This window comes from Cnephaeus nilssonii, assembly GCF_951640355.1.
Source record: "Cnephaeus nilssonii genome assembly, chromosome: 2".
In the NCBI taxonomy this organism is placed as follows: Eukaryota; Metazoa; Chordata; class Mammalia; order Chiroptera; family Vespertilionidae; genus Cnephaeus; species Cnephaeus nilssonii.
In genome coordinates, this window is record NC_137073.1 from 36,427,635 (window position 1) to 36,454,455 (window position 26,821).

General features: G+C 41.3%; 1 protein-coding gene across 4 annotated transcripts; it reads right to left on the reverse strand.

The window, feature by feature from the left end:
• Nucleotides 1-47: 47 nt before the first annotated feature.
• Nucleotides 48-26,821, reverse strand: ZKSCAN1 (zinc finger with KRAB and SCAN domains 1). Of its 4 annotated transcripts, none has more exons than XM_079787554.1 (7): nt 26,687-26,783; nt 20,303-20,394; nt 16,031-16,548; nt 15,512-15,665; nt 12,530-12,621; nt 12,127-12,253; nt 48-9,781 (listed from the first exon to the last, which is right to left on the reverse strand). In XM_079787554.1, the coding sequence occupies exons 3-7, from the start codon at nt 16,454-16,456 to the stop codon at nt 8,889-8,891; spliced, it is 1,692 nt and encodes a 563-aa protein (XP_079643680.1). In that variant the 5' UTR covers nt 16,457-16,548; nt 20,303-20,394; nt 26,687-26,783; the 3' UTR covers nt 48-8,888. The 4 variants fall into 4 exon arrangements, with proteins under 4 accessions (XP_079643680.1, XP_079643681.1, XP_079643679.1 ...); XM_079787555.1 differs by having other exon boundaries at nt 20,303-20,439; nt 26,687-26,774; XM_079787553.1 differs by lacking the exon at nt 20,303-20,394 and having other exon boundaries at nt 26,687-26,821.

Here is a 26,821-nt window from a genome sequence, read left to right on the forward strand (position 1 = left end):
GGTATTTTTTCATTGATTTTTAGAGAGAGCAGGAAGGAGGGGAAGAGATAGAAACATCGATGTGAGACACATCAATTGGTTGCCTCCAGAGTGCACCCAACCAGAGCGGGGTATCAAGCCTGCAACTGGTCCATGCCCTTGATGGAACTGAACCCGGGCCCTTTCAGTCTGGAGGCCGACGCTCTATCCACTAAGCCAAACTGGCTAGGGCTGCTTTTGCTTTTACCATCCTGCAGTTAGTCTGTCTTTCTAAATGTGGAATCCAAAACCAAATGCACATGGTGATAGATAACCTTAGAGTCAGCCAAGCACCTCCTTAGTTTAAGAATCTGAAGTGGATGACACCTGAGACTTGGAGGCAGTGGTGGTAAACTACTGGCAAAGGACATGGGCAGTTTGGGACAAGAAAGGCCTCTTAAACCTGTGCAGCAATTTTCATCATTCCAGGGAATATTTGATTCCTCACAGGATTTGGGATTGCAAAAGGAATTGCATCAGCTGAAGAAAGGATTGGGGCAGGGGAAAGAATTAAGCAAGGACTGGGGCAATTTGAGAGACCATGTGAAATTCTGTCCATAGCATCTGGGACTGAAATGGGCCCAGAGTCTGGGTCCTCAATTTTCACAAAGACCTGATTTCAAGGTTACATGTTTTAGGGACTAATGGGATGGAGTACACAGCCAGTGTGTTTCACCTTAAAAAGGGAGACTTTAGTGGGGGATCTAGAGGTAAGTGAATACTTGGAAGAGAAGAGCTAGAGGCCCACGGAGGAAATAAAAATAGCTAATATTTCGGAATATTTATGATAAGCACTGTTGTAGGTGCTTTACATGTGATGGCTTACTTAATGCTTATAATAACTATACCCATTTTGCAGATGAGAAAACTAAGACACAGCAAGTAAGTGGTAGATAAAGAATTTGATCCTAGATAAACTGGCTCCAGTGTCTGTGTGTATAGCCATGGGTGATGGATGTATGGAGGGAGAATAACTGGAGTTCATAAAGGACAAGTGACGATGAAGTGTTGAAAAGAACTTGGGTTGCTGGAGTCAGACACATCTGGTTTAAAAATCTAGCTCTGCCACTTAATAGGTAAACCACTTCACTTTCAAGTCCTTTGTTTCCACATCTGTAAAATGGGGCAACTATCTTCACAAAGTTGATATGTAGATTAGAGAAAATTCCTGGTTATTATTCATGAGTGGAGGAAGAGAGAAGTTGAAGGGCAGAGTAATGCGAACTGACAGGGTTTCAAAGAAATGGCCAAATATTATAGAAATGTAAGGAAGAATGAAGAAAAAATACTGTCAAGAACACAGGTGACCATTTAAATGGTTAAGGAAACAGCTGCTACAGAGGTTTGAAGAGGGAGGATATCAACAGTGAAGAGATGAAAACAGTGGTTATGGTCCAATTGGTAGAGGAATTTGGTAGCTCAAAGGAAGGAACAAGGTCAAACAAGATACTTAAAATGTGGTTTTACTTCTTAAAGCTACAGGTTTGTGCTCATTTAAACACAGAACAGATCTGAAGGGTGAGGAGGAGCCTGGAGGCACCAGAGCAGGCGGCAAGGCAAGGGGCTCCAGGGGGGCAGGAAATTCCAGAAAGTGAAGCACATCTGATGGCCTGAGGCCCTTGGGAAAGAATACTGAAGTGTATCTGCTGAGAAAGGGTAAGGTGAGGGCATGGGAGTTTGGGGAGCAGGAGAAACCCAGACTGTGAATCCAGGGCTGAGACAGGGCTAATCATAAGAATCAGGGTGGCCATGTCTGTGTGTTTTCTTCCACAGCTTTCTGTAACTGAGACACAGGAATGGAGGAAGAGGAGGAAGGTAGTCCAGGGTTTGAACTGGACTAGACAGAGTGAAAGATTGAGAAGTCTTGGTAGGTAAACCTTGACCTATGACTCCTGGGATGACTGTAAGACTCTGGTCCTCTTGACATCCAGGCCTTTAAACTTGGGACCAGAATCTCTCACGGGGCCCCTTGTCCACAGCAGTGACCACATTCAATAATGTACTGGATTTCTTCCCGTTGCTGTCTCCGTCCCTCAATTCTGCCCTCTGGAACCACTTTCTAAAATAAATCACCTGCACACAAGCCCTCATCTCAGGTTCTGCTCTCTGGAGGATGTGGGCTAAGATAGACAGGATAGGGTGAAGTTCGCCTGAACCAGGATTTGCTTGCGAAGATAACTGCATAAAAATAGTTTCTTCACGTGCCACTTTTTATTTACTTAAAAAAAAATCACACTATAAGTTTGTTTCAATATATTATGTAATAACAAAATAAGGTTATTAGGTTAGAGGTCAGTTTAGGTCTAAACTCAGATTACATGCAGTATTCACCATTATGACTTTTCCAGGCCATAAATTGGTCAAAGGTTATTTTAATGGTTCCATCTAATGAGAAAATTGTTTGAGGGTGAGGGGGTGATTAAAAAGCTACTTTATTCCATGGCTTTTCATCCTGTCACCCTTTCCAAGAAGCTGCCTAGCCAGAGCTCTAAGGTGGTATTTCATAGGGAGTTCTTGTGAAATTACTTAAAACATTTTCATTTGGGTTCCTTGTGGATCGCAGTTCCAGTTAACTATGAAATTGTTAATGCAACCAAGGATGAAAAAAAAAACCACCCACAGACATTGTTACCTAGAGATGATAATTTATTGTTTTACCATGACCCAGGAGAGAAACAACATGAAGAGAGTATTTATTACAAATTCCCAGTTTCCTTCCCAAACCTCACTACTCTAATTTGTCAGACACCCCCGGCCTCCCAAAATGGACCATTGGCTATAAATGTGCGTACAGTTTACTTTGCTCCCATTTCACATGATTGAAACTTCAGTAAGTTAATGTTTAAATTATTTTCAATGGACAAGTTCCCTAACTTAAAAAAAAAAAAAAAACCCAACCACTTTTCCATTCACTGAAAGAAGCCTTTCTAGAGATGTTGAGGATTTTAAAAGAACAAATTCAATTTAAAAATAATTTACTGAACACCTACCAAGCACCTGGACTCTTCAAAGACTAGTGAAAAGGCCAGGTTTTAACAGCAATAACTTAATTCTGCAGGTATACAAAGACAAATGTCTTCCTTTTGTCTAATTTATTCTAAGTTAAGAAACCAAGAATTGACAAAACAGAAAAGGTTTGTTCTGTCCAGTCTATAAACAAGACAATGCCTGAGTTAGCTCTCTCCACAGACCTAGGCTTATCATGTTGAGCTGGTTGTAATAACCTATATTTAACTAAAAGTTAATAAAAATACATGTTCATTTTAAAATAATTGATTTTGCTTGCATATCCTATCCCTTACCCCTAAAGTTATATTTTTAAAACAAGGTTTTCCTGCATACTCATAGTCCACTTCCTCCCACCCCACCCCTCATATATTTCTTCTCCTGTAAGAACCCCTGCTATTTGCAGAAGCACCTTTAAATCTAACATACTTTGTTCTTGCCAGGGCAGACTAACACCATAAACTGTTAACTAGCTGAGGTGAGGGGGAAGGCAAGCACTGACCTCAACACATCCCACGGTTCTCTTTTCTCCCTCCACCAGACTGCCTCGTTCCTCTTCCTCAGCCAGGAGTGCAGGGCTGTTACCCTTCCCAACACACCTGACCTGGTCGGGAAACTAAATGACAGCAGCTGCCGAGTCCCTTCCCTGATCAAAGGAACTTAACCCCTAAATCTGAAACTGCAATGAAATCCAAGTTTCAAAACCACCTTTCACTCACTCACCGATCTCATTCTTTATGTCTTAAAACACTCATTCTCACGGCTTAATGAGTGCTTGCAGAAGGGAGGAAATACAATTTTAAGACCAATTAACTTTGCTGATTACTATGTAATTTGAAGTGAGTCATGATTTAGTAAATGAAGGTGAGAATCTTAAGAGATTTAAAAAAAATTGTTAAAGACAGTGGACCATTGTTTAGAAGTCAAGTTAGTACCCACTCTTTACCTTCAAGAGAAAAACATGAGGTTTGTGGTGTCCACTATGAAATAGAACCAGACAATGTGAAACAAAGTTCTCATGTTAAGACAGTCTATATTATGAAATATTAAAAGTTTGTTTGACTTGGAGATGGCTTACCTCCCTATAACTTCAAGTTTGTTTTACAAAGCTTTGAAAAGTAAAACAATTTCATTTTCAGATATAATAAAAAATTAATTTGAATAGCAAAATAAGTAACTGCTTTGAAATGTAATGTGTCCATTCTAAATCTAAGAAAACTTTTCAAATGCTTTTTATTAAATTCTCCAGTAGTTGAAAGAAATCTACTTTTATGAAAGATCTATTTATACCACTCATTTCCTTTTCTGATTCCACATTTCACTTTGCAACCTGCAGACCCTCATTTGGTTTCCCAGATGGGGAGCCCAAGCCCCCTATTTTTTGAGAAGTTGCTCAGAGTGGGACACATAAAAATATGGCTCCTCTGGCAAGTATTGCTGTCCGTTTGACTACATTTTAATAGTTACTCCAATTCACACAACAAATCTTCCACGAGGATGGTAGGATGAATGAACCTGCTTAGCTAGCTTTAGATGAGTACATCAGCATGATCAAACGCTAGAATAAAAGGTGATCAATTCTAGGATAAAAATTAGGAAAAAGTTCTTTCACAGCTATACATCTTCACAAGCCCTCTCCTATCATCATAAACCAGGGAAAGCAAGCAGGAGCAGGGATGGTACACAGTGCAGCCAACAGGAATACTGCAAAATGCTCACCAGAAAGACTTCCTGCAATGCCAGGAACTGGGTGCATCTGTCACTATTTTCCAGGAAAGAGCCCATCTTGGTGTTTTCCTGGAAACACCAATTCTAAGCATAAACATTTAAGTTAGTGGGGGAAGCAGGGCTATGGTTTATAGAACCCAGTCAACTGGCCTAATACTCTCCCTACTCTTAATTCATGGAGATGATCCTCTTACTCCCCGACAAGCTCAGAGAAACCATTCTCTTTGCTTAAAATGGTGATTTGGCAGCTAAGAGGTCAACTTCCTGGCTTTGAAAACTCTCAGGAAGCTGCATGTTTATAGGAATTATTTCATTTTAGCGCCCCATTAAAACCCATCTCTCTCTTTTTTTATTGATTTCAGAGAGGAAGGGAGGAGATAAAAATTGATGAGAGATACATCAATCAGTTGTCTCCTGCATGCACCCTACTGGGGATTGAGCCCACAACCTGAGCATGTGCCCTGACCAGGAATTGAACCGGTGACCCCTTGGTGCGTGGGACAACGCTCAACCAACTGAAGCACACTGGCTGGGCTAACCTGTCTCTCTTATCACATCTACTAACTTCCTCTTCTGATTTGATAATCACCAAACTATGAAGATTTTTTCTCATATTCCCCCTCCTCAGTTCTGTGATTTTTTTTTTTTGTCTGTAATCACATCAACTCCTTTACTACTCAGTCCAAAACTCTGCTTTTTTTGAAGTGATGTGTTCTGTCAAACAGATTAAATACATTATTTGCCTACAGAGAATATAAAGAATAGCAACAGGGGTTGAAGGTACAAAACACAGACACTGACATTAAGGTCATATAAAATATATAGGAGTACCCAACATTGACAATTTTTGTAAGAAGTTGTACATTTTGCTATTTCCCCACATTTTTTTCTTGTGGATCCTCTGGAGTTAAGATTGAGTGTCCTCTGCAGTGTTTCTGAAATTCATTACAACTGGAACATACTGATGGAATTCATTTTCTGTCCAAAGCAACGAGTGCTATACATGAAAGGTTTCCTCACATATAATATTAATAAAGTTTATTTACAGTGTAAGCTTTCTGATGCTAAGGGCTGAAATGTGATTATAGGCTTTGCCATATTATCACATTCAAGAGGTTTCCTTCTGGAATGAATTCTCTGATGTACGTAAGATATGAATTGTCTCACATAACAAACATATTAACCTCTCTGTACATATTTAGCATAGTTTCACTTTTATGCCTTTAATAAAATACTAAGTGCATTCAACAAGATGCCTCATACATCTCTATTTTCAGGCTTTCGCCTTGCCTGCCAGGCCAGAGTAGAAACAAATATCCCACGACTTGAAGAACTTTACTTCTTTTCCTGGCAAAGTTAAGGTATTGTTTTAAGAAGCCCTTCAAAAACTTCCATTAGGTCAACTTACATGCTACTGTTTAAACTATTAACAGGCTTCACCCAGTCAAGAACTTTGAATGACTATCCTGAACACTTATTAGATGTTGTAAGCCTTTTTGACCATAAGCCAATTATAATTTGCTTTGAGCAGGTGATAAATGCAATGCAAATGATTTTAATCAACAGCTGAAGCCTGTTTTCTTTAGGAAACATCTTCAAGTAGCTGTTTCAAGGAGTGCATCTGCTGAAGATCTGAAGCAACCGCAGTGGCTAGCCCACATAATACAATGTCCCAGAAAAATGGGAATTAAATGTGGGGGCACAGGTTATTTTAACTTTCATTAAAAAAAAAAAAAAAAAAAGACGGCTGAGCTATGTCAGCATGTAGTTCTGGCTAAAAAAAAGCCAATGAAGAACCAACAGAAGTTCTTTTCCTCTTAAGAGTAGTCAGTGCTTTGATCAGTATCTGGAGGTAAGCAGCTCACTGCTTTCAGTTGCTTCCCAGCAGCAAGTCTTTGCTCAAAAGCACCAGCGGTTTTCTATGCAACCATCACTGTGGTTCATTGTGAAGAAAATTCTAGAAGCATTTCTTCTACTTTCACTTTACTATAAAACGTTCCTTAGGTATATGTTTCTGGAGTATCTTTTCTATTTTTCTTAAATTGAATGGATAGAAATATTCTGGTCACCTGCTGACTTCTTTGAAGTTTCCCAGGCAACACTGATGAAACTGCTTAGAAACTATAGAGAAACTGTGGTTGGTCCAAGTTATAGAGAGGTGAAAGAATTACTGCTGTGCAGATTTTAGTTTGGTCTGGAGCTGAGGCCATAACTGCCCCCACCTCATTGGCTCCCCATAAAGCCATGCTGTCTCATGGACTCAAGTTGTTGATCAGCAAAATGATGAGTCTTAGTTTTGTTTCTTGATGGAAAATCTCAATCTCTATTGGGGGTCTCCTGTTATGAGGACAGTCTTCAGGTGTGTTCTTATTTTGTGTCATAAGTTTCTGCAGAGCTGTCTACAATCTTTTGTATGCTCTCATGAGCAGTCATCTCTACCTGAGTCCCTGATGACTACCTATGTAGCCCCGATACTTGGGTTTCTTGTATGTGTATCTGAAAAGTCTCTGGCATTGGCTTCCAGGCAGCCAATTGCATCTTCTTGCACAGATGATAGAAAAGATCCAAATTTTATAACCCCACCTCAGTCTTTAGTGATGAGAAAGAGAAAAGACACTGTGTAGTACAACTCTGATACAACCAACCAAATCTTAGCAAGTTGGTAAACTTCTCAGAGCAACTAATACATTTAGTAATGGCCAGCTAATGATATCAAATACTTTTTGTGAAGTTTCTGGAAAGTGTGGGAGAAAATGCTTCCTACATCTTCCTTTTTCTGAAAAGCAACAAAAAATATGTAGTCTGAACTATTATTTAAAGTTACAAATGATTCAGAAAGTGCCCAAATCATCAAGTTGTTCAGCAGCTGACTGAAGAAAATTCTGGCTAAGATCTTTGTCATAAAAAGATGTCAAAACATGGCATTAGTAAGTTTTTGTCTGTTTCTTAAGATGGGATAGTGGAGTCATTTCTGACATTCCATGGTATTTACTCACTGATCCATGTTTAGAAAGTCTATGCAGGTGGCTCAATGGTGCCTTTCTTTTGTTTAGGACAAAAATAGCATAAGACCCTGGAGCTTTAGCATGCCTCAGGCTCCGCATGTCCTCTTCAAAAGCTGGCCAGGCTACTGTATTTCAGGTACTCAGGATTCACAGGGCTTTCTCGTAAGTGCAAAAGTCCTGTCAGAAGTCAGGCATAATGAGTGCTTCTTCTGTGTTCAGCACTGTGCCCAGTGCTGTAAGGATATAAATATATCCCTTGTCAAAGCATCTCTTTTTTGGGGGGGAGGGGGGTGATTAAAAATTTCATACATGAAACAATGAAGGATTACAAGACGGTATATAATCAAGTGCTAACTTGTGGAGAAATGCATTTCAGAGTGTGATTAGTGCTTTAGGGATTTCTTCCAGAAGGGAGAGAAGTATTTGAATCATTGTTGCCATTTCAGTAGAATTTATCTCAGTGATGAGGATAAAACCATCTACATTTGTGGCAGTCCTTTGGAACTGGAGACTGGTGCACATACCCTCTCTTTCAGGAAGAGATAGAAATCTTTGGTTTGATACTCATCAGCACAGTCCTAGATTTCTATAGCTTTGGTAGGCTACCAGTGTTCATATATATCTTATATATATAAGTAGTTCAAGCAGCATGTCCCAATGTAGTTTTTGTTTTAACTATCCCTCTCTTTTTGAGAAATAAGGTACAGCATGATGTTGGCCAACCAGGGCTTGTTTGCAGCAAGCAGCTTTTAACCTAAGTATCATTTTTAGAGAGCCAATTTTAATCTTTCAATTCTGTATCATAGTTGCTGAGAGTCCAATAGCGCCTTAAAGGTATCCTCATTACTGAAAAGCATGACATTTTGCTGTGTGTGCTTTTATCTCATAAGGAAATATCATGTGGCTTATTCATATGACTAGTTTTTCTCTACAGGGGCTGTATGGAAGAATTATATGCTCACAGACTATGCAAAGGTAGAACACTGCTAATCTAACTATAAGGATCCTTAAAAAGTGTGTGGGTGTGTGTGTTTAAGTCTGTTGAGGATGTTTATTCCCTTCCATGAGCACACATCTCTGAAATAAATTTAGAAACAAAAGGGGGAAATGGCTTGTCAGCAAATTCTTACTTTACACACAGCTTTTCAGGAATGCTCCAAACGCATCAAGAGAAGCTGTGGTGTATTCAGTGTCTCGCTCTCTGGTATGGATTCTGTGATGCAGAGTGAGGGTCGAGCTCCGGGTGAAGGCCTTGCCACACTTAGTGCACTTATAGGGCTTTTCTCGGGTGTGAATTCGCCGATGCAAAATAAGGTATGAGTTTCGGTTGAAAGCTTTTCCACATTCGCTACATTCATAGGGTTTCTCTCCCGTGTGGATTCTCTGATGTTTTGTAAGGTCTGAGCTCTGGCTGAAGGCCTTCCCACACTCGTTACATTCATAAGGTTTCTCTCCAGAGTGAATTCGCTGATGCAGAATGAGATTTGAACTATGACTGAAGGCTTTGCCGCACTCATTACATTCATGAGGTTTCTCCCCCGTGTGGATTCTCTGATGCAGGACAAGATTTGAGTTCAGACTGAAGGCTTTCCCACACTCACTGCATTCATAGGGCTTTTCTCCAGTGTGGATGATTTTATGGCGAATAAGGCTTGAACTCCTTGTGAAGCATTTACCACATTCATCACATCTATGAGACTTTGTTCCTGTCGGAACTTCTTCAGTGGTGTTAAAGTTTGAACTCAGACTGAAGCTTCTTCCCAATCCTTTACCCTTCTCCCTGGGTCCTCTCTCTCCTGTGGTTGTTTTTTTTTCCTTGGCTGTAGCTGGCCCTGAATCTTTTTTTTCTTTTCCAGCTTTCTCCTCAGGAGTCTTCTGCTGCCTTTCCGCTGTTCTGCCCTGCTGTTCACGTTTTTCTCCCAAATCTTTCTGGATTCTTCCTCTTGTCTCCCCACGTGATGCTGAGTCTTTTGTGATTTCAGCCTTGGAGGTTGACTCCTCATTCTCATTCCTGCTTTCACAACCTGACACAATAAATAGAAAATACAAATAACACCTTTTTCTTTTTAATCTATAGGTTAATCAAATGACAGTTTTTCAGGAAGCTCCTACATACCTGCAAAATGACCCCACAATATTAATCAAAGATAAAATAGAAGAAAAAATATAGAAAACAGGGAACAGAATTGGGAAACAAAAGGGCAGGAAGAGTGGAAAGGACAACAAAGGGAGTGTATAGAGAGGATGGGAGTGAACAGATCTACTGGGGAGTGAACAGAGGGACAGAACCAGTGAAGGAGGGAAGGGATGAAGAATAAAGAACATAAGACATTAACAATTCACAGTTCTATTATTTGGTCACCTGATAATTAATTTGAAGAAACTCTTATACATGAAAAAAATCACATTCTGTTTCTAATATAAGAATTTATGAGCTTAAAAAGAGAATAGTCAGGTCTTTCCTAGAAAATAAGTGGTATTAGCAGAAATAAAGGAATATCATTAATAAAGGGAAGTGAAAACGTCTCCATTCTGTGAATTTTTTTATCAATAAGGAGATGGTTAATGGGCAAAATAAGGAACTCTGAACTTGGCAGGTTACAAGGACCTTCAGACACAGGAAATAGTTTCTCTCCTTCAGGGAGAACAGCATAGAGCTGACAGAGATGAAGGTGAAGAAGTTGGTTGGGGCACTGGTAAACATAATTAAAACCTTCAAAGAGAATAGAAAAGAATGAAAACAATTCCAGAGATACCCATGAAGGAGACACCAGAAGACAACAAAATTTTATTAATGCAGGGCTGATCCTCTCACTTTAGCAATCAGCATATTAAGACACTGGAATCTTCTTATTGTAGACTGCTATATTCACTCTAAGTAGAGATTAAAAATTGCTCAATAAAGATATATTTTATATATGTTTATATGTTTCCCAACTCTCTTTATTTGGCCTTAAGAAACTTGTCCAAGAAGGTCTGTACTATCCCAGACAGGCCCTTGAATGCAACTCCTGAGAGAGCTGAATAATATTTAACCCTTGACTTTAGTGAAGAAATTGCCATAAATACTAAACCAAACATAAAAAAGAAGAAATTAACTACTTCTTTTGAATTCCAAGCCAAGGTCCTCGACTATCTGAATTGAACCCAATTTTTAAAAAAAGTTATCTTGGAATAGGTAATACCCATCTTATAAACATGGACCAGTTCTTTGCTTTAATTTTCATCTAATCCAAAGAATAAGTACCAAGAAACCATAAACCCATTTTTACCTATGGTTCAAAGCAAAAGTTTAGGTTTCATAGTAACATCCTTTCTTTATGAAGTTTCCCTTCATTTGCCCTCATTGGGCAGAAGCCTCACGGTGGACTTCCTATGATAGGACTTATTTGAAAGCTCCTCTGCAGTACTATCTCTCAGGGGCTGACATCTAGCAGAGACAAATGGGAATGTATGTCAACTGTGCCTCTTTGTCTTATATGATTGATGCTTTAGAACTTCTTTGTCTTTACTATACACTAGGAGTGGAGAACGTCCAACCCATGGGCCATCTCAGGCCTGGAAAATCATTTGGTCTGGCCCTGCCAAGGCATTAGGAGTGAGTTAATGAAATGTTTGACCAAATATAGCAAGCTAATTTTTAAGTTGATAATTTTGTATGGCCTGCAAATGATGTTATAAACATCCAAATTGCCCTTGGCAGAAAAACGGTTCCCCACCCCTGCTATATACCTAGGGACCAGAGTTCTTCATAGATTACTATTAGGTTTGGAAATTGGGAACCGTGATCAAAAGGGAGGTATAGATGTAAGTTCATAGAATTATGCAAAGCTGTCACAGAGCATGGTTCACAGGATGAAGAAGACAGAAAGCCCACAGAAGGATGCTTGCTTGGTAGGTTTAGGAACATGGTCTCAAGTTAGGATTAGAACCAATGATCAGTTCTCACTTGCCCTCTACACTAGAAAATACAGATGCTCCCCCAATAGAGGCACCTAAATTGTAACCCACAGGGGATGGAGCAAAATCCTCCCTGGTAACAAAGTGGTGGAAGAAGTGAGGACCCAAAACACAAGAATATTTCTGATTTCAAACAGCGAAAACAACGTCGAGGTAAAATAAATAAATAAATAAATAAATAAATAAATAAATAAATAAATAAAATCTACTTGTAATCAGGGAGTCAGTCACAGTACCAGGCTTTGGAGTTAAAGAAACACAAATGTTCCCATTCTCTACCTGGTCTGAAGAAATGGGCTCAGTAGTCTCTAAATCCTTGTCAATACTCAATTGAACATGTCAGAGATCCCACAACTAACAAAGAGAGGTAAAACAATCTTATCAGACAATAATCCTGCATCATTCTTACCCTGGGAAAACACGTTCCCATAATTCTCCTGCCTGTTGTCCCTATTGAGATTCCTCCGAGCCAGGTTCTGGCATCCCCATTCCTCCAGGATGAGGGACACAGCCATGTCCTCGATCTTCACCATTGCCTGAAATATGAGATCCCCACACTCAGTTCCCCCAAAGCTCAGGGATAAACCCACTACCCAAACCTGGACTTAGGGACAGAGTTGACTACAAACCTACAGGGCACTGGGAAAGAAAAGGTGACCACGCCAGGCTCTGGTGGATTGAGGGGTGAGTGGGTCTACTCTGTGGGCAGGACATCAAGAATTGAGTGTCCTGGGTGGAGACTGTTATAAGATCTCCAGGAAGAGAGGCAGATATGAGGGTCTCAGAGGAGGGTAGAGGGGCCCCTGGCTCACCTGGGAATCTGCTGTGAATAGTGCAGAAGCCATTGTTTGGTCTCTGGGACTCCCCTCGTGATGAGGGGCAGGAACGTGGGTGGCAGGGAGAGCTGAGGGAGGAAAAAGGAGCTATGAGTAAAACCAGCTCTGCTCTGGGCCCAGGGCTCTCTTTTTCCTACACCAGCATGCTCAATGTTCAACTACCGAATAGAGAATTAAAAAAGAAAAAGCATGACTTCTGTTTTCTCAAGACTTCTATTCTTAAGCAGGATAAGGAGTAAATGTAAAAGGATCCTTAAAATAACCTGGTCCAGCCCTGACCGGTTTGGCTCAGTGGATAGAGCGTCAGCCTGTGGACTCAAGGGTCCCAGGTTCGATTCCGGTCAAGGGCATGTACCTTGGTAGCGGGTACATCCTCAGTAGGGGGTGTGCAGGAGGCAGCTGATCGATGTTTCTCTCTCATCGATGTTTCTAACTCTCCATCCCTCTCCCTTCCTCTCTGTGAAAAATCAATAAAATATATATTAAAAAAAAAAAAACCAACAAAAAAAACACCAAAATAACCTGGTCCAACCCCTATGTTTTAAAGAAGGGGAAACTGAGGCCCTGAGAGGTCAAATAACTTGTCAAAAGTCACACAACTAAGAATGTCAGAGCCAGATCTAGAATACAGGTTCCTACTCTCAGCTACAGAACTGAATAACATTTAGCCCATGATTCAAGCCTAGCTCAAAATTTCATTTTCTCCACCAGCTGGCATGGCTCAGTGGTTGAGTGTAAACTTATGAACCTGGAGGTCACGGTTTGATTTCTGGTCAGGGCACATGTCTAAGTTTCGGGCTTGGTCCCCAGTGTGGGTGTGTAGGAGGCAACTGATCAACAATTCTCTCTCATCATTGATGTCTCTTTTTCTTTTCTTTTTAAAAAATATATTTTTATTAATTTCAGAGAGGAAGGGAAAGGGGGAGAGAGATAGAAACATCAATGATGAAAGAGAATCATTGATTGGCTGCCTCCTGCACATCCCACACTGGGGATGGAGCCCGCAACCCGGGCAACTGCAATATTAAAATCCCCCTTTGCCAAGTAATAGTAGAGAAATGAATTTGAAACTGAATTATTAAACTTGTTTTCAGGCAGTACAATAATAAAATAAGCTAAAGCAAAATGTGTAACAGATTGAATAACTAGCACTATAGCCTTCCAGGAGCTAGGAAACACTCTGGAAGATGAGGAGCACAAAGAAGAAATTGAGAAAAAAAATGCATATGCCTCAATTTGTTAAAGAACTATTTACTAAGTAACAACTGTATGTACCAGGGTCTCTAACATTGTTACTCTGGTATCCTGAAGTTCTGATTTGGTACTTAAAATCATGAATACCCTCTTCAATTTCCTGATTTCACCCCTTGTATAGTGTGGAGACCTTATATACCCTAGAAGGTCATAGGTGGACAGTGGTGGGTTAAACATCACAGTGTATTGGTTTATACCGATTTCTCCAGCATATGAATGTTGGCTACCCTCCAGAATGCATAGAAAAGACTTAAGCTCTAATAATTAAAATAATTTTTATTTGTATGACCCTGAAATGATGCTTTTCCTCATGTTTCTCCACCAAAAATAAATTTTTTCCATCTTTTCCTATTGTTTGAAAATTCTGAAAGTAACCTAGAAAGAGTAATGTATACAATATTTTATACACTTTTTAAATAAAATGAATTTTTAAATTGATTCTTTATAAAGTAATTTATGATGTACTACAGTGTTTCAAAATCAGGCTGAAAGTATATCATCTCTCCCCAGCACTTTCCAGTAAAAAAAAAAAATCTGTTAGACATCAGAATGCTAACAATTCAAGAAACAATGTAATATCTACCCAAGTTCATTATGCACATTTCATCTACTTCCCTAGTAACATTATTTAACTCCTAGAATTGGTCTGTAAATTGTATTTCCCCTAATATTTAGTAATGACAATAATCTACACTAATAAAAGAGAAACATGCAAATTAACCGTCACTCCACCATACCCACAAGCCACGCCCACCAGCCAATCAGGAGCGACTATGCAAATTAACCCAACCAAGATGTCGGCCGGCCACGGAGCTGGAGCAAGCAGGAGGCTTGGGTTGCCCTGGAGATGGAGGAAGCCAAGCTTCCTGCCGGCCCTGGCCTCTGCTCAAGGCTACAAAGTTTCAATTACAGAAGATAAATAAATTCTAGATACTTGCTTCCAGCCGGTCCTGGCCTCCGCTCAAGGAGGCACTGAAAAAAAGAAAAAAAAAAGAAAAGAAAAAGAAAAAAAGGAGGGGCTGGGATCTTGGGTCACCGGGGGGTGATCAGGCCAGGATGGGACAGCAGGGGCCGTTGGGGGTAAGCAGACCAGCAGGGGGGCCAGTTGGGGGTGAGCAGGCCATCAGTGGGGGTCAGTTGGAGGTGATCAGGACAGTGGGGGGGGGCAGTTTGGAGTGAGCAGGCAAGCAGGGGGGGCAGTTGGGGGTGAAAAGGCCAGTGGGGAGGGAAAGTGGGGGCGAGCAGGCCAGCAGGGAGGGAGTTGGGGGTGAGCAGGCTGGCACGGGGGGGCAGTTGGGGGTGATCAGGCTGGCGGTGGGAGCAGTTGGGGGCGAGCAGGCCAGCGGCGGGGGGCAGGCAGAGTGGTTAGGGGCAATCAGGCAGGCAGGCAGGCAGGCAGGTGAGCGGCTGGAGCCAGCAGTCCTGGGTTGTGAGAGAGATGTCTGACTGTTGGTTTAGGCCCAATCCCTGTAAACCCGCAGTAGGACATCCTTCGAGGGGTCCCAGATTGGAGAGGGTGCAGGCCGGGCTGAGGAAACCTCCCCGCCCCCCCCCCCCCCCGTGCACGAATTTTGTGCACCGGGCCACTAGTGTATAATAATAAAAACAAACATGCTTCTTTATTACAGGCACTTAGCAACACAGAAGGGGCACACCCATCTGAATAGTTTGCTTCTTTTCCCCATAAGAAACCTTGTTTCTTACCCCGTGATTGTAAGAGGCGGGGTTTCCGAGATGAATGCTTGAAATGGGACTGGGTGGCCTCATGATGAAGGTCAAAGCTTGAGGACTCCTGAATAGGATCCAGAGGCACCATCCCCCTTGCGAGCATCTCAGGTCCATGCACTTGACCTGGGACCTGAGAACAAACAGGTTAGACTTGAGGGTAAATCACTTTTTAACGAGTACTTTAAATGAGCAAAAAGAACATAAGTATACCAGGAAGAAGGAGAAAAGGCCAGAATACTTTTTAATATTCAAGCAAAAGAGGGAGAATAACTACTACAGACTACTAAACTAGCTTATATTAGTAGCTTGTATATTAGTTTATTTTATATACATAACATTATATATGTAGCTATTATATAAGTAGTATCTTATATATTAATACTAATACTAGTCTAATACTAAGACTACTAATATTAGCTTTAAATTAGTAACTTTCTCTTTGCTCTAGTCTAAAAGTCCATGTGTTGCTCACACATAAGTTTCACCTCTTCTCACCTGCTGTCCTGATAAATCAAGCTCCAAATCTTCCAGAAGGGTCACAGCCTCCTCCCCACTATCAGGACGGTATTCCTGCAGCCAGGCTTGAAGCTCCTTGGGCAGGATGGAAAGGAACTGCTCTAGCACCAGCAGCTCCAGAATCTGCTCCTTGGTGTTTATCTCTGGTCGAAGCCACTGATGACAAAGTTCCTTCAGTCGACTCAGAGCCTCTCGAGGCCCAAAAGTGTTCTGATAACAGAAGTGCCTGAAACGTTGGCGGAAGATCTCTGGGTCAGGAGGGGGAGTCTCCTGCAGGCTGGAATCCTGCCCCCACATGTGTTCTTCCTCATCTTCCTCTTCTACCTTCACTATTACGATACCATCCTTTTCTTGGGCAGCCTGGGGGGACAGACCAGTAGCTTCCCTTGATTCAGCAGTCATCATTCAGGCTCAGAGAACTGACTTGATCCAAATAAAGTCTGTCCTCTTCTTTTCGTCCTTGGAAATGTTCTCTGATATCTGTTTCTGTATGATTCCTGAAGTATTAAAAAAAGTGATTAGCATCTTGATGAAAAGTGACCCGTGCTACCAACACTTCATTCAAGGCACCAAGAATGCCAATGAATAGTAAAGGGGGGAAAAGCCTCCAGAGCCACACTGTTTGACCACCACTTTATACATGAAGGTTTGCCTCCAATGGGCAAATTCCACCTTCAGGGTGTTTGCCTGAGTCTAAGCACCTTATCTCCAAGAAAACAGCAGGTTATGACATCATGCCTTTACAGTGCTTAACCCAGTGAGAGCTGAATGTCAGCAGGGTGCAGGCAAGAGACTTCAAGCAGTACACACATAATCTTTTTTCATTTTTGTTGATTTCAGAGAGGAAGGGAGAGGGAGAGAGATAGAAACATCAAGGATGAGAGAGAATCATTGATTGGCTGCCTCCTGCACGCCCCACACTGGGGATCGAGCCCGAAACCCAGGCATGCACCCTGACCGGGATTCGAACCGTGACCTCCTGGATCATAGGTTGATGCTCAACCACTGAGCCACGTTGGCTGGGCCACACACAATCTTATATCATCCCTCAGCAACCCTACCAGGTAGGCACAACTGCTAGTACCATTTTATAGATGACATGGCTCAGACTTAGATAATTTAAATAATTTGCTCAAAAAAAAAAATTTGCTCAGCAGTAGCTACCTACCTAGTGGAGTCAACAGTCACACCAAGTCTGAAGCCCTAGAACTGCTACCATCCAAGTATTTCTATTGTTTTTTTGGGGTACTGTGTGGTCAGAGTGGGAGCCTCCTTCCCCTCAACACAGAGGGCTGCTAAAGTGCCCTCATTTACTTGTTCACTTTTAGGTATTGTGATTTTTCCCAGTTTACCTGACATCAGTTTGTAGAATAATGGATTATTTTATCTAGCTTAAGAGACAATAATGGATTATTTTATCTAGCTTAAGAGACAAGCATGGACTTGGGAAGTGTGTGAAGGGGTCAAATGGTGCAAAGTTCTGGTTATAAATGAAATAACCAGAACTGGGGGTGTAATGTACAGCATGGTGACTACAGTTAGTAATTCTGTATTGGATATTTGAAAGTTGGTGAGAGTAGATCTTAAAAATCCTCATTACAATAAAAATTGTTTAATTATGGTGAACAGATGTTAACTAGACTTACTGTGGTGGTCATTTCACAATAAATACAAATATTGAGTCTTTATGTTGTTCATTTGAAACTAATATGATGTTATATGTCAATTATATCTCAAAAAGAGAAACAAGCAGCCTTAAAGATTCTTACAGAGAAACTACAATTATGATAAATACTAATGATGCAAACACACATAAACAAGAAAATGGCACAGCTGAAGTTTCTACTTAGAGCAAAGTTTTACTCAGCTAGATGAGGTAAAAACCAATGTCAAATACCACATGATCTCACTCATTTATGGAAAATAAAGAACATGCCCTGGCTGGTTTGGCTCAGTGGATGGAGCATCGGCCTTCGGACTGAAGGGTCCCGGGTTCGATTCCAGTCGGGGGCACGCAGGAGGCAGCCAATCAATCGATTTGATGGTTCTCTCTCATCATTGATGTTTCTCTCCCTCTCCCTCTCCTTTCTCTATCAAATCAATAAAAGTATTAAAAAAAACAACAACACACTGCCGAAACCGGTTTGGCTCAGTGGATAGTGTCGGCCTGCAGACTGTAAGGTCCCAGGTTCGATTCCGGTCAAGGGCATGTACCTTGGTTGCGGGCACATCCCCAGTGGGGGGTGTGCAGGAGGCAGCTGATTGATGTTTCTCTCTCATCAATATTTCTGACTCTCTATCCCTCTCTCTTCCTCTCTGTAAAAAATCAATAAAATATATTAAAAAAAAACAACAACACACACTATAACCTGATGAACAAAAAGATAGATACAGAGGCAGTAAAGCATTGAACAGACGTTTGAATTACAGCAGGAAGGCTGGGGAGTATTAGGGGGGGGGGGGGAAGAGATCAACCGAAGGACTTATATGCATGCATATAAGCACAACCAATGGACACAAGACACTGGGGGGGTGGGATGAGGGCATGCAACTGGGGGTAGGGAAAGCTGGGGGAAAGTCAATGGAGGGAAAAAAGGAGATATATGTACTATTATGTGTAATACTTTAAACAATAAAAAGAAAGTAGAAGCAAAAAAACCCCCAAAAAACAATGTCGATCTAAATCAAACAAGGAGTTAACCAATCAGTGAGAAAACAGCTGCTTAAAAAAAAAAAAAAAAAGATGTAAGGAAAGAACTATTATGAGGATAGATGTATGCTGGAAAACATACATTGTTATGTAATTTTAACAGCCAAAAATGACTAATTATCCTTATTACCTAGTCATTTAAAAAACTTGGAAATATTTTCTAATCTGTTTAAAAATCTCCCAAATGAGGAATTTTAGTGGGTCTTAAGCCTGTTTGTTAAAAATATAAAAAACCTTTTGATTAGTTTGTAAGAACAGGTGATTTAAGGTCATGGAAAATGGAAAAGTACTAGCTGAATTTCAACAACAAAAATTTAGCATGGTTGGTGGGTATATTACTAAACAGTCAGTTGACAAGGTGTTTCTTCCATCTGAATTGACAAATCTTCGTGAAGTATCTTTTTCACCTCTACAACCATCATAATTAAGCCTCAAATTCAAGTTTTAGAGACAGAGCATTCAATTGCTGTATCACAATTATTTAAGCCAAGAGTTGAAAACTAATGAAGCATTTTTAATTATATGGCTCTCATTACAAAATTATTAGTAATTTTGGTAGCAAAGGTACATCTAAAGCCCAAAAGTTATTATTATCTTTTAAAAAATATATTTTATTGATTTTTTACAGAGAGAAAGAGAGAGGGATAGAGAGTTAGAAACATTGATGAGAGAGAAACATTGATCAGTTGCCTCCTGCACACCTCCTACTGGGGATGTGCATGCAACCAAGGTACATGCCCTTGACCGGAATCGAACCTGGAACCTTTCAGTCTGCAGGCCGAACTCTATCCACTGAGCCAAACCGGTTCGGGCCCAAAAGTTATTTTTAAAAAGCACTATTTAAAGTATTTTTAATTATACAAAATATTGGTATAATAGTACATGTATATAATTTTTAGTTTTTAATTGCTAGGAATGTGTGATCATAAAAGTTTGGAGATGAATGCTTTAATCACAAAGAACATGATTTTAATCTGAGATCACAAGATTAGTGTTTGTATCTCATTTTTTTGTCCTTAGTGAAAAACAGAAATCCTTATTAAACTAGCAGTCTATAATAACAGTAAAGAATATTACAAGAAGAAGAAGAAAAAAGAATATTACATTAAAAGAGGCTTTCTATTTAAAGGAAGTGGGGGAACTAAGTCATTTCTCCAATGACATTAAACTACCGTATTTTCCGGCGTATAAGATGACGTTTTAACCCAGGAAAATCTTCTCAAAAGTCGGGGGTTGTCTTATATGCCAGGTGTCGTCTTATAGGGCGGGTGCTGAAACTTCCGAGCCAGACTGGAGAATCTGCGGTCACCTCATACGGTGAGGGGAGCTCAAAAATGGCCGCACTGCATTCATTTCAATGGAGCCAGACGGAGACCGCAAGTGTCACTGGTCTGCTCCTTCTTGTGCTGCATACGGTCTCCATCCGGCTCCACTGAAATGAATGGAGTGCGGTTTTGAGCTCCCCACCACCGTATGCGGTGATCGTATGAAAGCAGCAAGGGTGGCGCTGTACAAGTACAGGTAGAAGAAAATCCACTCACCAGGATTCGTGGAAGGAAGTGACTTAACGAGGTCCCGATGACAAGGTGAGGGGGCGCCTCACCGGGAAGGTGTAAGTGAAGGGTGGAGCAAGCTGCAGGCGTCCGGGATGCCCAGGGTATGGAAAAAAGAGATAGAGCTGTGCCCAGAAAAACACGCCCCTTTTACCCGTCTGGCCCGCCCTTGTATCCTATTACCGTACCTCCTTCTCTGCCTCTCAGATCTTGCTCCTGAGGACTGCAGTGAAGCAGCGTTGCTAACTCGCCAGGGACTTGCCTGGCACTTGCTCTCTCTCTATTGTTTGTTATCTTCCTCCTATCATCATCAGTTCCAGTTTGGTTGACAGCTTAGAAAAGAAACAGCATGGCAGCTCCCATGGGTTTATTGTCTTATCCTTCCTTTCAGCTTTAGAGTGAATTAGGAAAAGTTTAATCCACTTGCACTGTTATATGTTTACATGTTTGATGACAAACAGCCTTATGTTTATAAGTGACAGTTTTCCTGCTAAGTACCTGCATGTCATAAGCATTTGAATTAAAATTACCATATTGAAATCAAATCTGTTTTTTTAATTTTTATTTGGTGTGTATTGGAAGAGGGGTAGTCTTATACGGCGAGTATATCCCAAACTCTATATTTTAACTGGAAAAGTTGGGGGTTGTCTTATACGCCCAGTCGTCTTATACGCTGGAAAATACGGTAGTAAAAAGTCCTATTGTAAACCTTCCATTCTTCTAACCCTTCCCTTTGATTCCTTCAGACCTGTTCTGTACCTCACCCTCCTTGCTGTGGTAAATATTTTGTTTTTCAACTTCAGAGCAGTTTTCCCAATAAAGTCCTTAGAGCTACAATTACTCAGTTTCCTAAACATTCCTGCCTATCCTCAATATTCAAGGTGTTCTGTTAGACTGAGGAGAATGGAAGGATGAGAAGCACTATTCCTCTTTTTACAGAAATAATTACAGTACAAAGTAGAATGTGCCAACTGTTTTAAGGAGGTTTCAGCAGGAGTGCAATTGAGCCCTGAGAAGAAACTTAACTGATGCATTAACAAGGCAGCTTCCAGGAAGAGGCCCACCCTCCTGGGAACTGGGGGCATCAGGATAGCGAAGACCCCTAAAGACTGCTATAGGAAAAGGCATAGAGTAAGTAGTTCAAGAGATCATCCCTTTGGCTAGCTTAACCCAACTGAAGGATAAATAATTCCTGTAAGCCTTAGTTTCTTTCTTTTTATTCTGAAAAGTCCAAAGAATGAATATCTTCCTGCTATATCTCTTACAATTATTTTCCACCATCCTGATTCAAGCTCTGTATCTTCTACCTACTCTAGTGCCATAGCCCCATACAGTTTCTCTAGTTCCAATTTGAACATACAAAGACCAACACAGTACTGCCAGAGTATGCTTCTGATTATTACCTCCTTTCCCTCAATTAGTCAGTTTAGCATTCAAACAATACGCCACATTATACTTTTCTATTCTTACCTTACTACTTTTCTTAGTAGTGATTCCCTATATTTCAGCCTCTCTGGCCCATTAATGTCCCCTAAGCATAAGGTGTGGTTTTTAATTTCCTACCCTATCAGCTTTATTGGTTAAATTTTCATGCACCTTGCAAGATGTATAATGTCTCCTGACATTCCAAATTAAATATCTTCCTCCTTTGAACATCCTTAGTACTTTCTTTGTTCCTATTCAAGGCACTTAATTATTTTCTCCTGGTATTATCATTTGGGTTGCAGTTCCTATCTCCACTTCCCAACTAAAATTTAAGCTCCTCAGGAGAGGGAGTCTTGTCTTCTATGTACTCATCTCCTTGAGCACCTGGCAGAGTTGAATTCTGTTAAGCTGAATAGAAGAAATAAGAACTACTCAAGCTATTACAGCTCCCCCTGCCATCTTCATACTGTCTTTAGTGGCAATTAGTGATCATATATTCCATTAATACCTCAATCACTTGGGCTCAGAATCTCACCTTGCTTGACTCCTCTCTTCTTACATGCATTCAGTCTCCAAGCACCAGGGGAAGCAATTCTTAGTTCCATGAAACCCAGCTTCCTCTCTTTGGTTCACTGACTTCATTTTCTCCCAATGATCCCCCCACCTCCTTACCCTCCGGATTATTCTTTCTAAAACTCTATAGCCTTGCAGTCAACAATTCCCAGTACCTGATCCTAGTTTCCTCTTAATAAGCTTCATTTCCTAACCATTTCTCCCCCTCTCCTGCATGAAACTTTTCCGCCTAGCAAAATGAGTTTATTCAGTCTTTCCTAAATATGCCTTGTAATTTGATTGCCATCTTCTCCTCACATCATACTCAATGCCTACTTATCATCAGATCTAAGCTAAAATGCCCTTTCCCCTCTTAGCTGTTCAAGAAGCCTCTCATAGGCGTTAATAGTAAGAGCCAATATTTATTGAGTGCTTTCTAGGTACTAGGTATTATATTAAGCATTTCATACAACAATCTTAGGAGGGGGGTACAATTATCATCTCACTTTATGACAAAATTAAGGTTTATTGTTGTTTTTTTAAATATATATTTTATTGATTTTAGAGAGGGAGAGAGGGAGAGATAGAAACATCAATGATGAGAATCATTGATCAGCTGCCTCCTGCATGCCCCCTACTGGGGATCGAGCCTGCAACCTGGGCATGTGCCCTGATTGAGAATCAAACCGGTAACCTCCTGGTTCATAGGTCCAGGCTCAACCACAGCCATGCTGGCTGGGCAACTACTGTTAAATAACATACCCAAGGTCACACAGCAATTGGAAAGGGAGAACCAGGATTTGAAATTAGGTCTGTGGGACTCCTCAGTTCAAACTCTAACCATCAGACCTAGCTAGTCTGGCTCAGTGGATAGAGCATCGGCCTGCTGACTGAAGGGTCCCAGGTTTGATTCCAGTCAAGGGCACATGCCTTGGTTGCAGGCTCGATCCCCAGTAAGGAGCATGCAGGAGGCAGCTGATCAATGACTCTCTCTCATTATTGATGTTACTATTTCTCTCTCCTCTGAAATCAATATAAATGTATATAAAAACAAAACAAACAACTCTAATCATCATACCAAACTCACTCTGTCCCAACATGTGGGGTGAGGAAGGGCTTCTGTGCACATAGATTCTGAAGGTGCCTATGAAGGATGACCACTCAGGAATGGGCTTTATCTGACACCCAGTTCTCACTAGAGAGCTGTGCAACTAAGGAGACACAGAATATGTAAATAGGAATTATCTAAAATCAAGTGGGTAGGGCCTTCAACAGGGTAATAGAGCAGAACTAGCCTAGCAATCAGCAATCTTTTTATGAAAATTCTATACTGTCTTAGCCATAAGAATAAAGGAAGGAATCTTGATTTGTATTCATATCTAGGCCAGAGTTTTAAAAAGTAGGATACTCTGAGTCAGTGGGACTTAATAGGAAGATACACTGAAGAAGTGAGACCTAAAGGGACAGACATGAGGGCATAGGCCAGTGATGGCGAACCTATGACACGCGTGTCAGCACTGACACACGTAGCCATTTCTGATGACACGCGGCGGCCGCATGCCGAGGATGGAACATTTGCTGCTCCTGAGGATGAAACATTTGCGAAATAATGTTTTTTTCCCCAAAGTGACACACTACCTGAGTTATGCTCAGTTTTTTGGCGAAGTTTGACACACCAAGCTCAAAAGGTTGCCCGTCACTGGCATAGGCACATTCCATTCCCTCTTCCCCCAATTTCAACAGTTCCTCTCCGCTATCTCCCATTTTTCTACTCCTATTCTGGGCAAGAGAAAAGTCACAACAGCAGAAGGATGGGTTTTATTTTAGTTTTCCCAGATGATGTGAGCACATAGCTTTTCTCCTCTAAACTATCTGGCACTGTTTCTATTTCTGTAATTTTTTACACCTTCCCTCCTCAACTGGACTAATGTTAAGGGTAGGCTTCTTTGTACCTATTAGACCACTTAGTAAGATTCCTTGCAAGCATTAGTTTTTAAAAATATACTTCATTGAATTTACATTACTATTTTTTTTTTTGCCCATTCATACACAATTAAATGTTATCCTCAAATTGGCTACTTGGAAGAGTTTCATGAAATTGCTCTACCAGCTGATGATTTTAAGCAAATTAATCTATGTGTGTTTCTTCACTTGTATAGTGGGGATAAAACAGTATTTGCTTCACAGAGTTGTGAGGATTAAATGAATTAACATATGTAAAACACCTAAAAGAGTGTCTGGCATTTAGTAGACACTAGAGAAGTATTTTAACTTTTTCCAATAAACTTAAGAGATGTAACTTATACTTTCCAATTTTCAGCCTACTTAAAAGATTAAGCAATGGGAGAAATCCCATAGTGAAAGCAGCACAGGTTGAAACACCTGAATTCTAGTCTCTCACAAATAGGTTATCCATCCCTGAGTTATTTAACCTCTCTGGCATTCAGTATCCTTATCTGTCAAATTGGGGGAAGGTGGGAAGCTGGAGGAGAATACTTCCTCTGGGGTCCGTCTGAGCTGAAGAACATTCTGACATTCTATCCGATTTAGATAAGATTACCCCCAGCAACTAGTTCTCACCAAGGATAAATACAAACGTTTTTCTTACAAAAAGGGCTTGGAGTTACAAGTTCACTTTATTCCACAGGTTACTTTTTAAACAGGCCATTATTTTTTCAGGGTGTATTGTAGTCATCAAAGTTTAAACAAACTGCTCTGCTCTCATTTTTTTAAAAACAGCTATAAATTGTTTAAAGTATAAAAAAAGGCACCTTTAAAAGACAGCTAGCTACACAAAGAACAGTGATACTACCTCTGAATGAAAAGGTAAGACTTAACACTGTGTATTTAGATGCAAAATAAAGTTAGAAAAAATCTAAATGCTTAAATCAAGTAGAGAATAAGCAAAAGCCTATGCTATTAAGTAGCTAGTTTGTATTTTTTAAAAATATATTTTATTGACCATTTACAGAGAGGAAGGGAGAGGCATAGAGAGTGAGAAACATCGATCAGCTGCCTCCTGCACACCCCCTACTGGGGATGTGCCCGCAACCAAGGTACATGCCCTTGACCGGAATCAAACCTGGGACCCTTCAGTCCGCAGGCCGACGCTCTATCCACTGAGCCAAACCGGCTAGGGCGCTAGTTTGTATTTTAAGATTGGTGAAAACTGCCTGAAATAATGAACAAGAATATTGCATAGCAATTCAAAGTCAATACAACTTGGAAAAACCTCGGTTCCCTATGCAATAAAGCTACTTCATTTGGCCAACACATAGTCACAGAGCTTTGTTGATCGGGTTACAATTAATTCTCCACAATTCAACAAGTATTTATTGACGACTCCAAATCTGCCTAGCACTGGCCTGTACAAGAAATGCTTTCTTTGGTCTCAGGCCATGTAACAGCCACTCTCTATAATGAAAGTATGGTATTGTGTACAGGAGGCATTGCAGGGAGGGGAGGGGAGGAGAAGGGAGAGCGCAGTCAGGGTCAATTGTAGCTGAATTTTTTCAACTACATCGACTGAATGAAATTTTAAAATTGGAAGAATCTTTTAAGAGAACCTAGTTAATTTTATTAATGACAAAACTGAGTTGGCGAAATCGTCTCATCCAAGGTCACTCAGGTAATCAGTCTTCTAATGACACGGTGAAATTTCCACAAATTCTCTTCACTCTCACTCACGCCAAGTCAAGCAGGGTAGCTTCCCAGAACCGAAAAATACACCTACTCTTCCTGACAGCTTATTTCTAAAGCCATCAAAATATTCCACAAAGCTGAAAGAGAGTGGGATGTAGATCATCTCGACTACAGTCGAAGCACTTCTTGACCCACTCTGACTAAGCTTCACCTACTCCCTAATCCCCGTCCAGGGGAGGGGTGGGTGAGGAGAAGCGGCGATCTGGAAACATGTATGCTGCACTTCAAAACGTGCCCATTTTTCGGCCTTCCGCATTTTTCCTCTTAAGGTCCTGAAGGACCCCGGAAAAAAAAAAAAATCCCACCGGACTCAAAAGCAAATGATGGCGAACGGAGAGCAGAAAAATCAGACTGGAGTAGTGGGTTCGCTCGCGACCCTGTTCTCCGAAACGTCAAACGACCACGTAGACACGGTGGGCGAGGGGCCCCGAAAGGGTCCGCAGTCGGCTTCTCCCCAGTCCCCGAGCACCCCGGGCCACCAGGGTATCGCCCCCTCCCCGCCTGGGCCCGAGGGTAGGGCGGGTTCCTGGGGGGCGGCACATCCTGAGGCCGGGCCTGGGGAGGGGACGGGAACTCTTTACCTTCCGGCAGGGCCGCCTGGAGGGGACCCCGGGCCGCAGCTGCGGAGCCCACCCTCACGCACACCCCCCTGCGGCCCCGCCCGCCCTCCACAGAGGCCGGCCCAAGTCTCACCGTGAGCCCCGGGAGCGGCCTTGGGGCGCTGGGAGAGAAAGGGGAGCCGACTCTGGGGCTCAGACCGGCCGAAGGGCGCTGCACAAGGACCTAGGCCCTCCCGACGCTTCGACACAGACACAATGAGTCACAAAG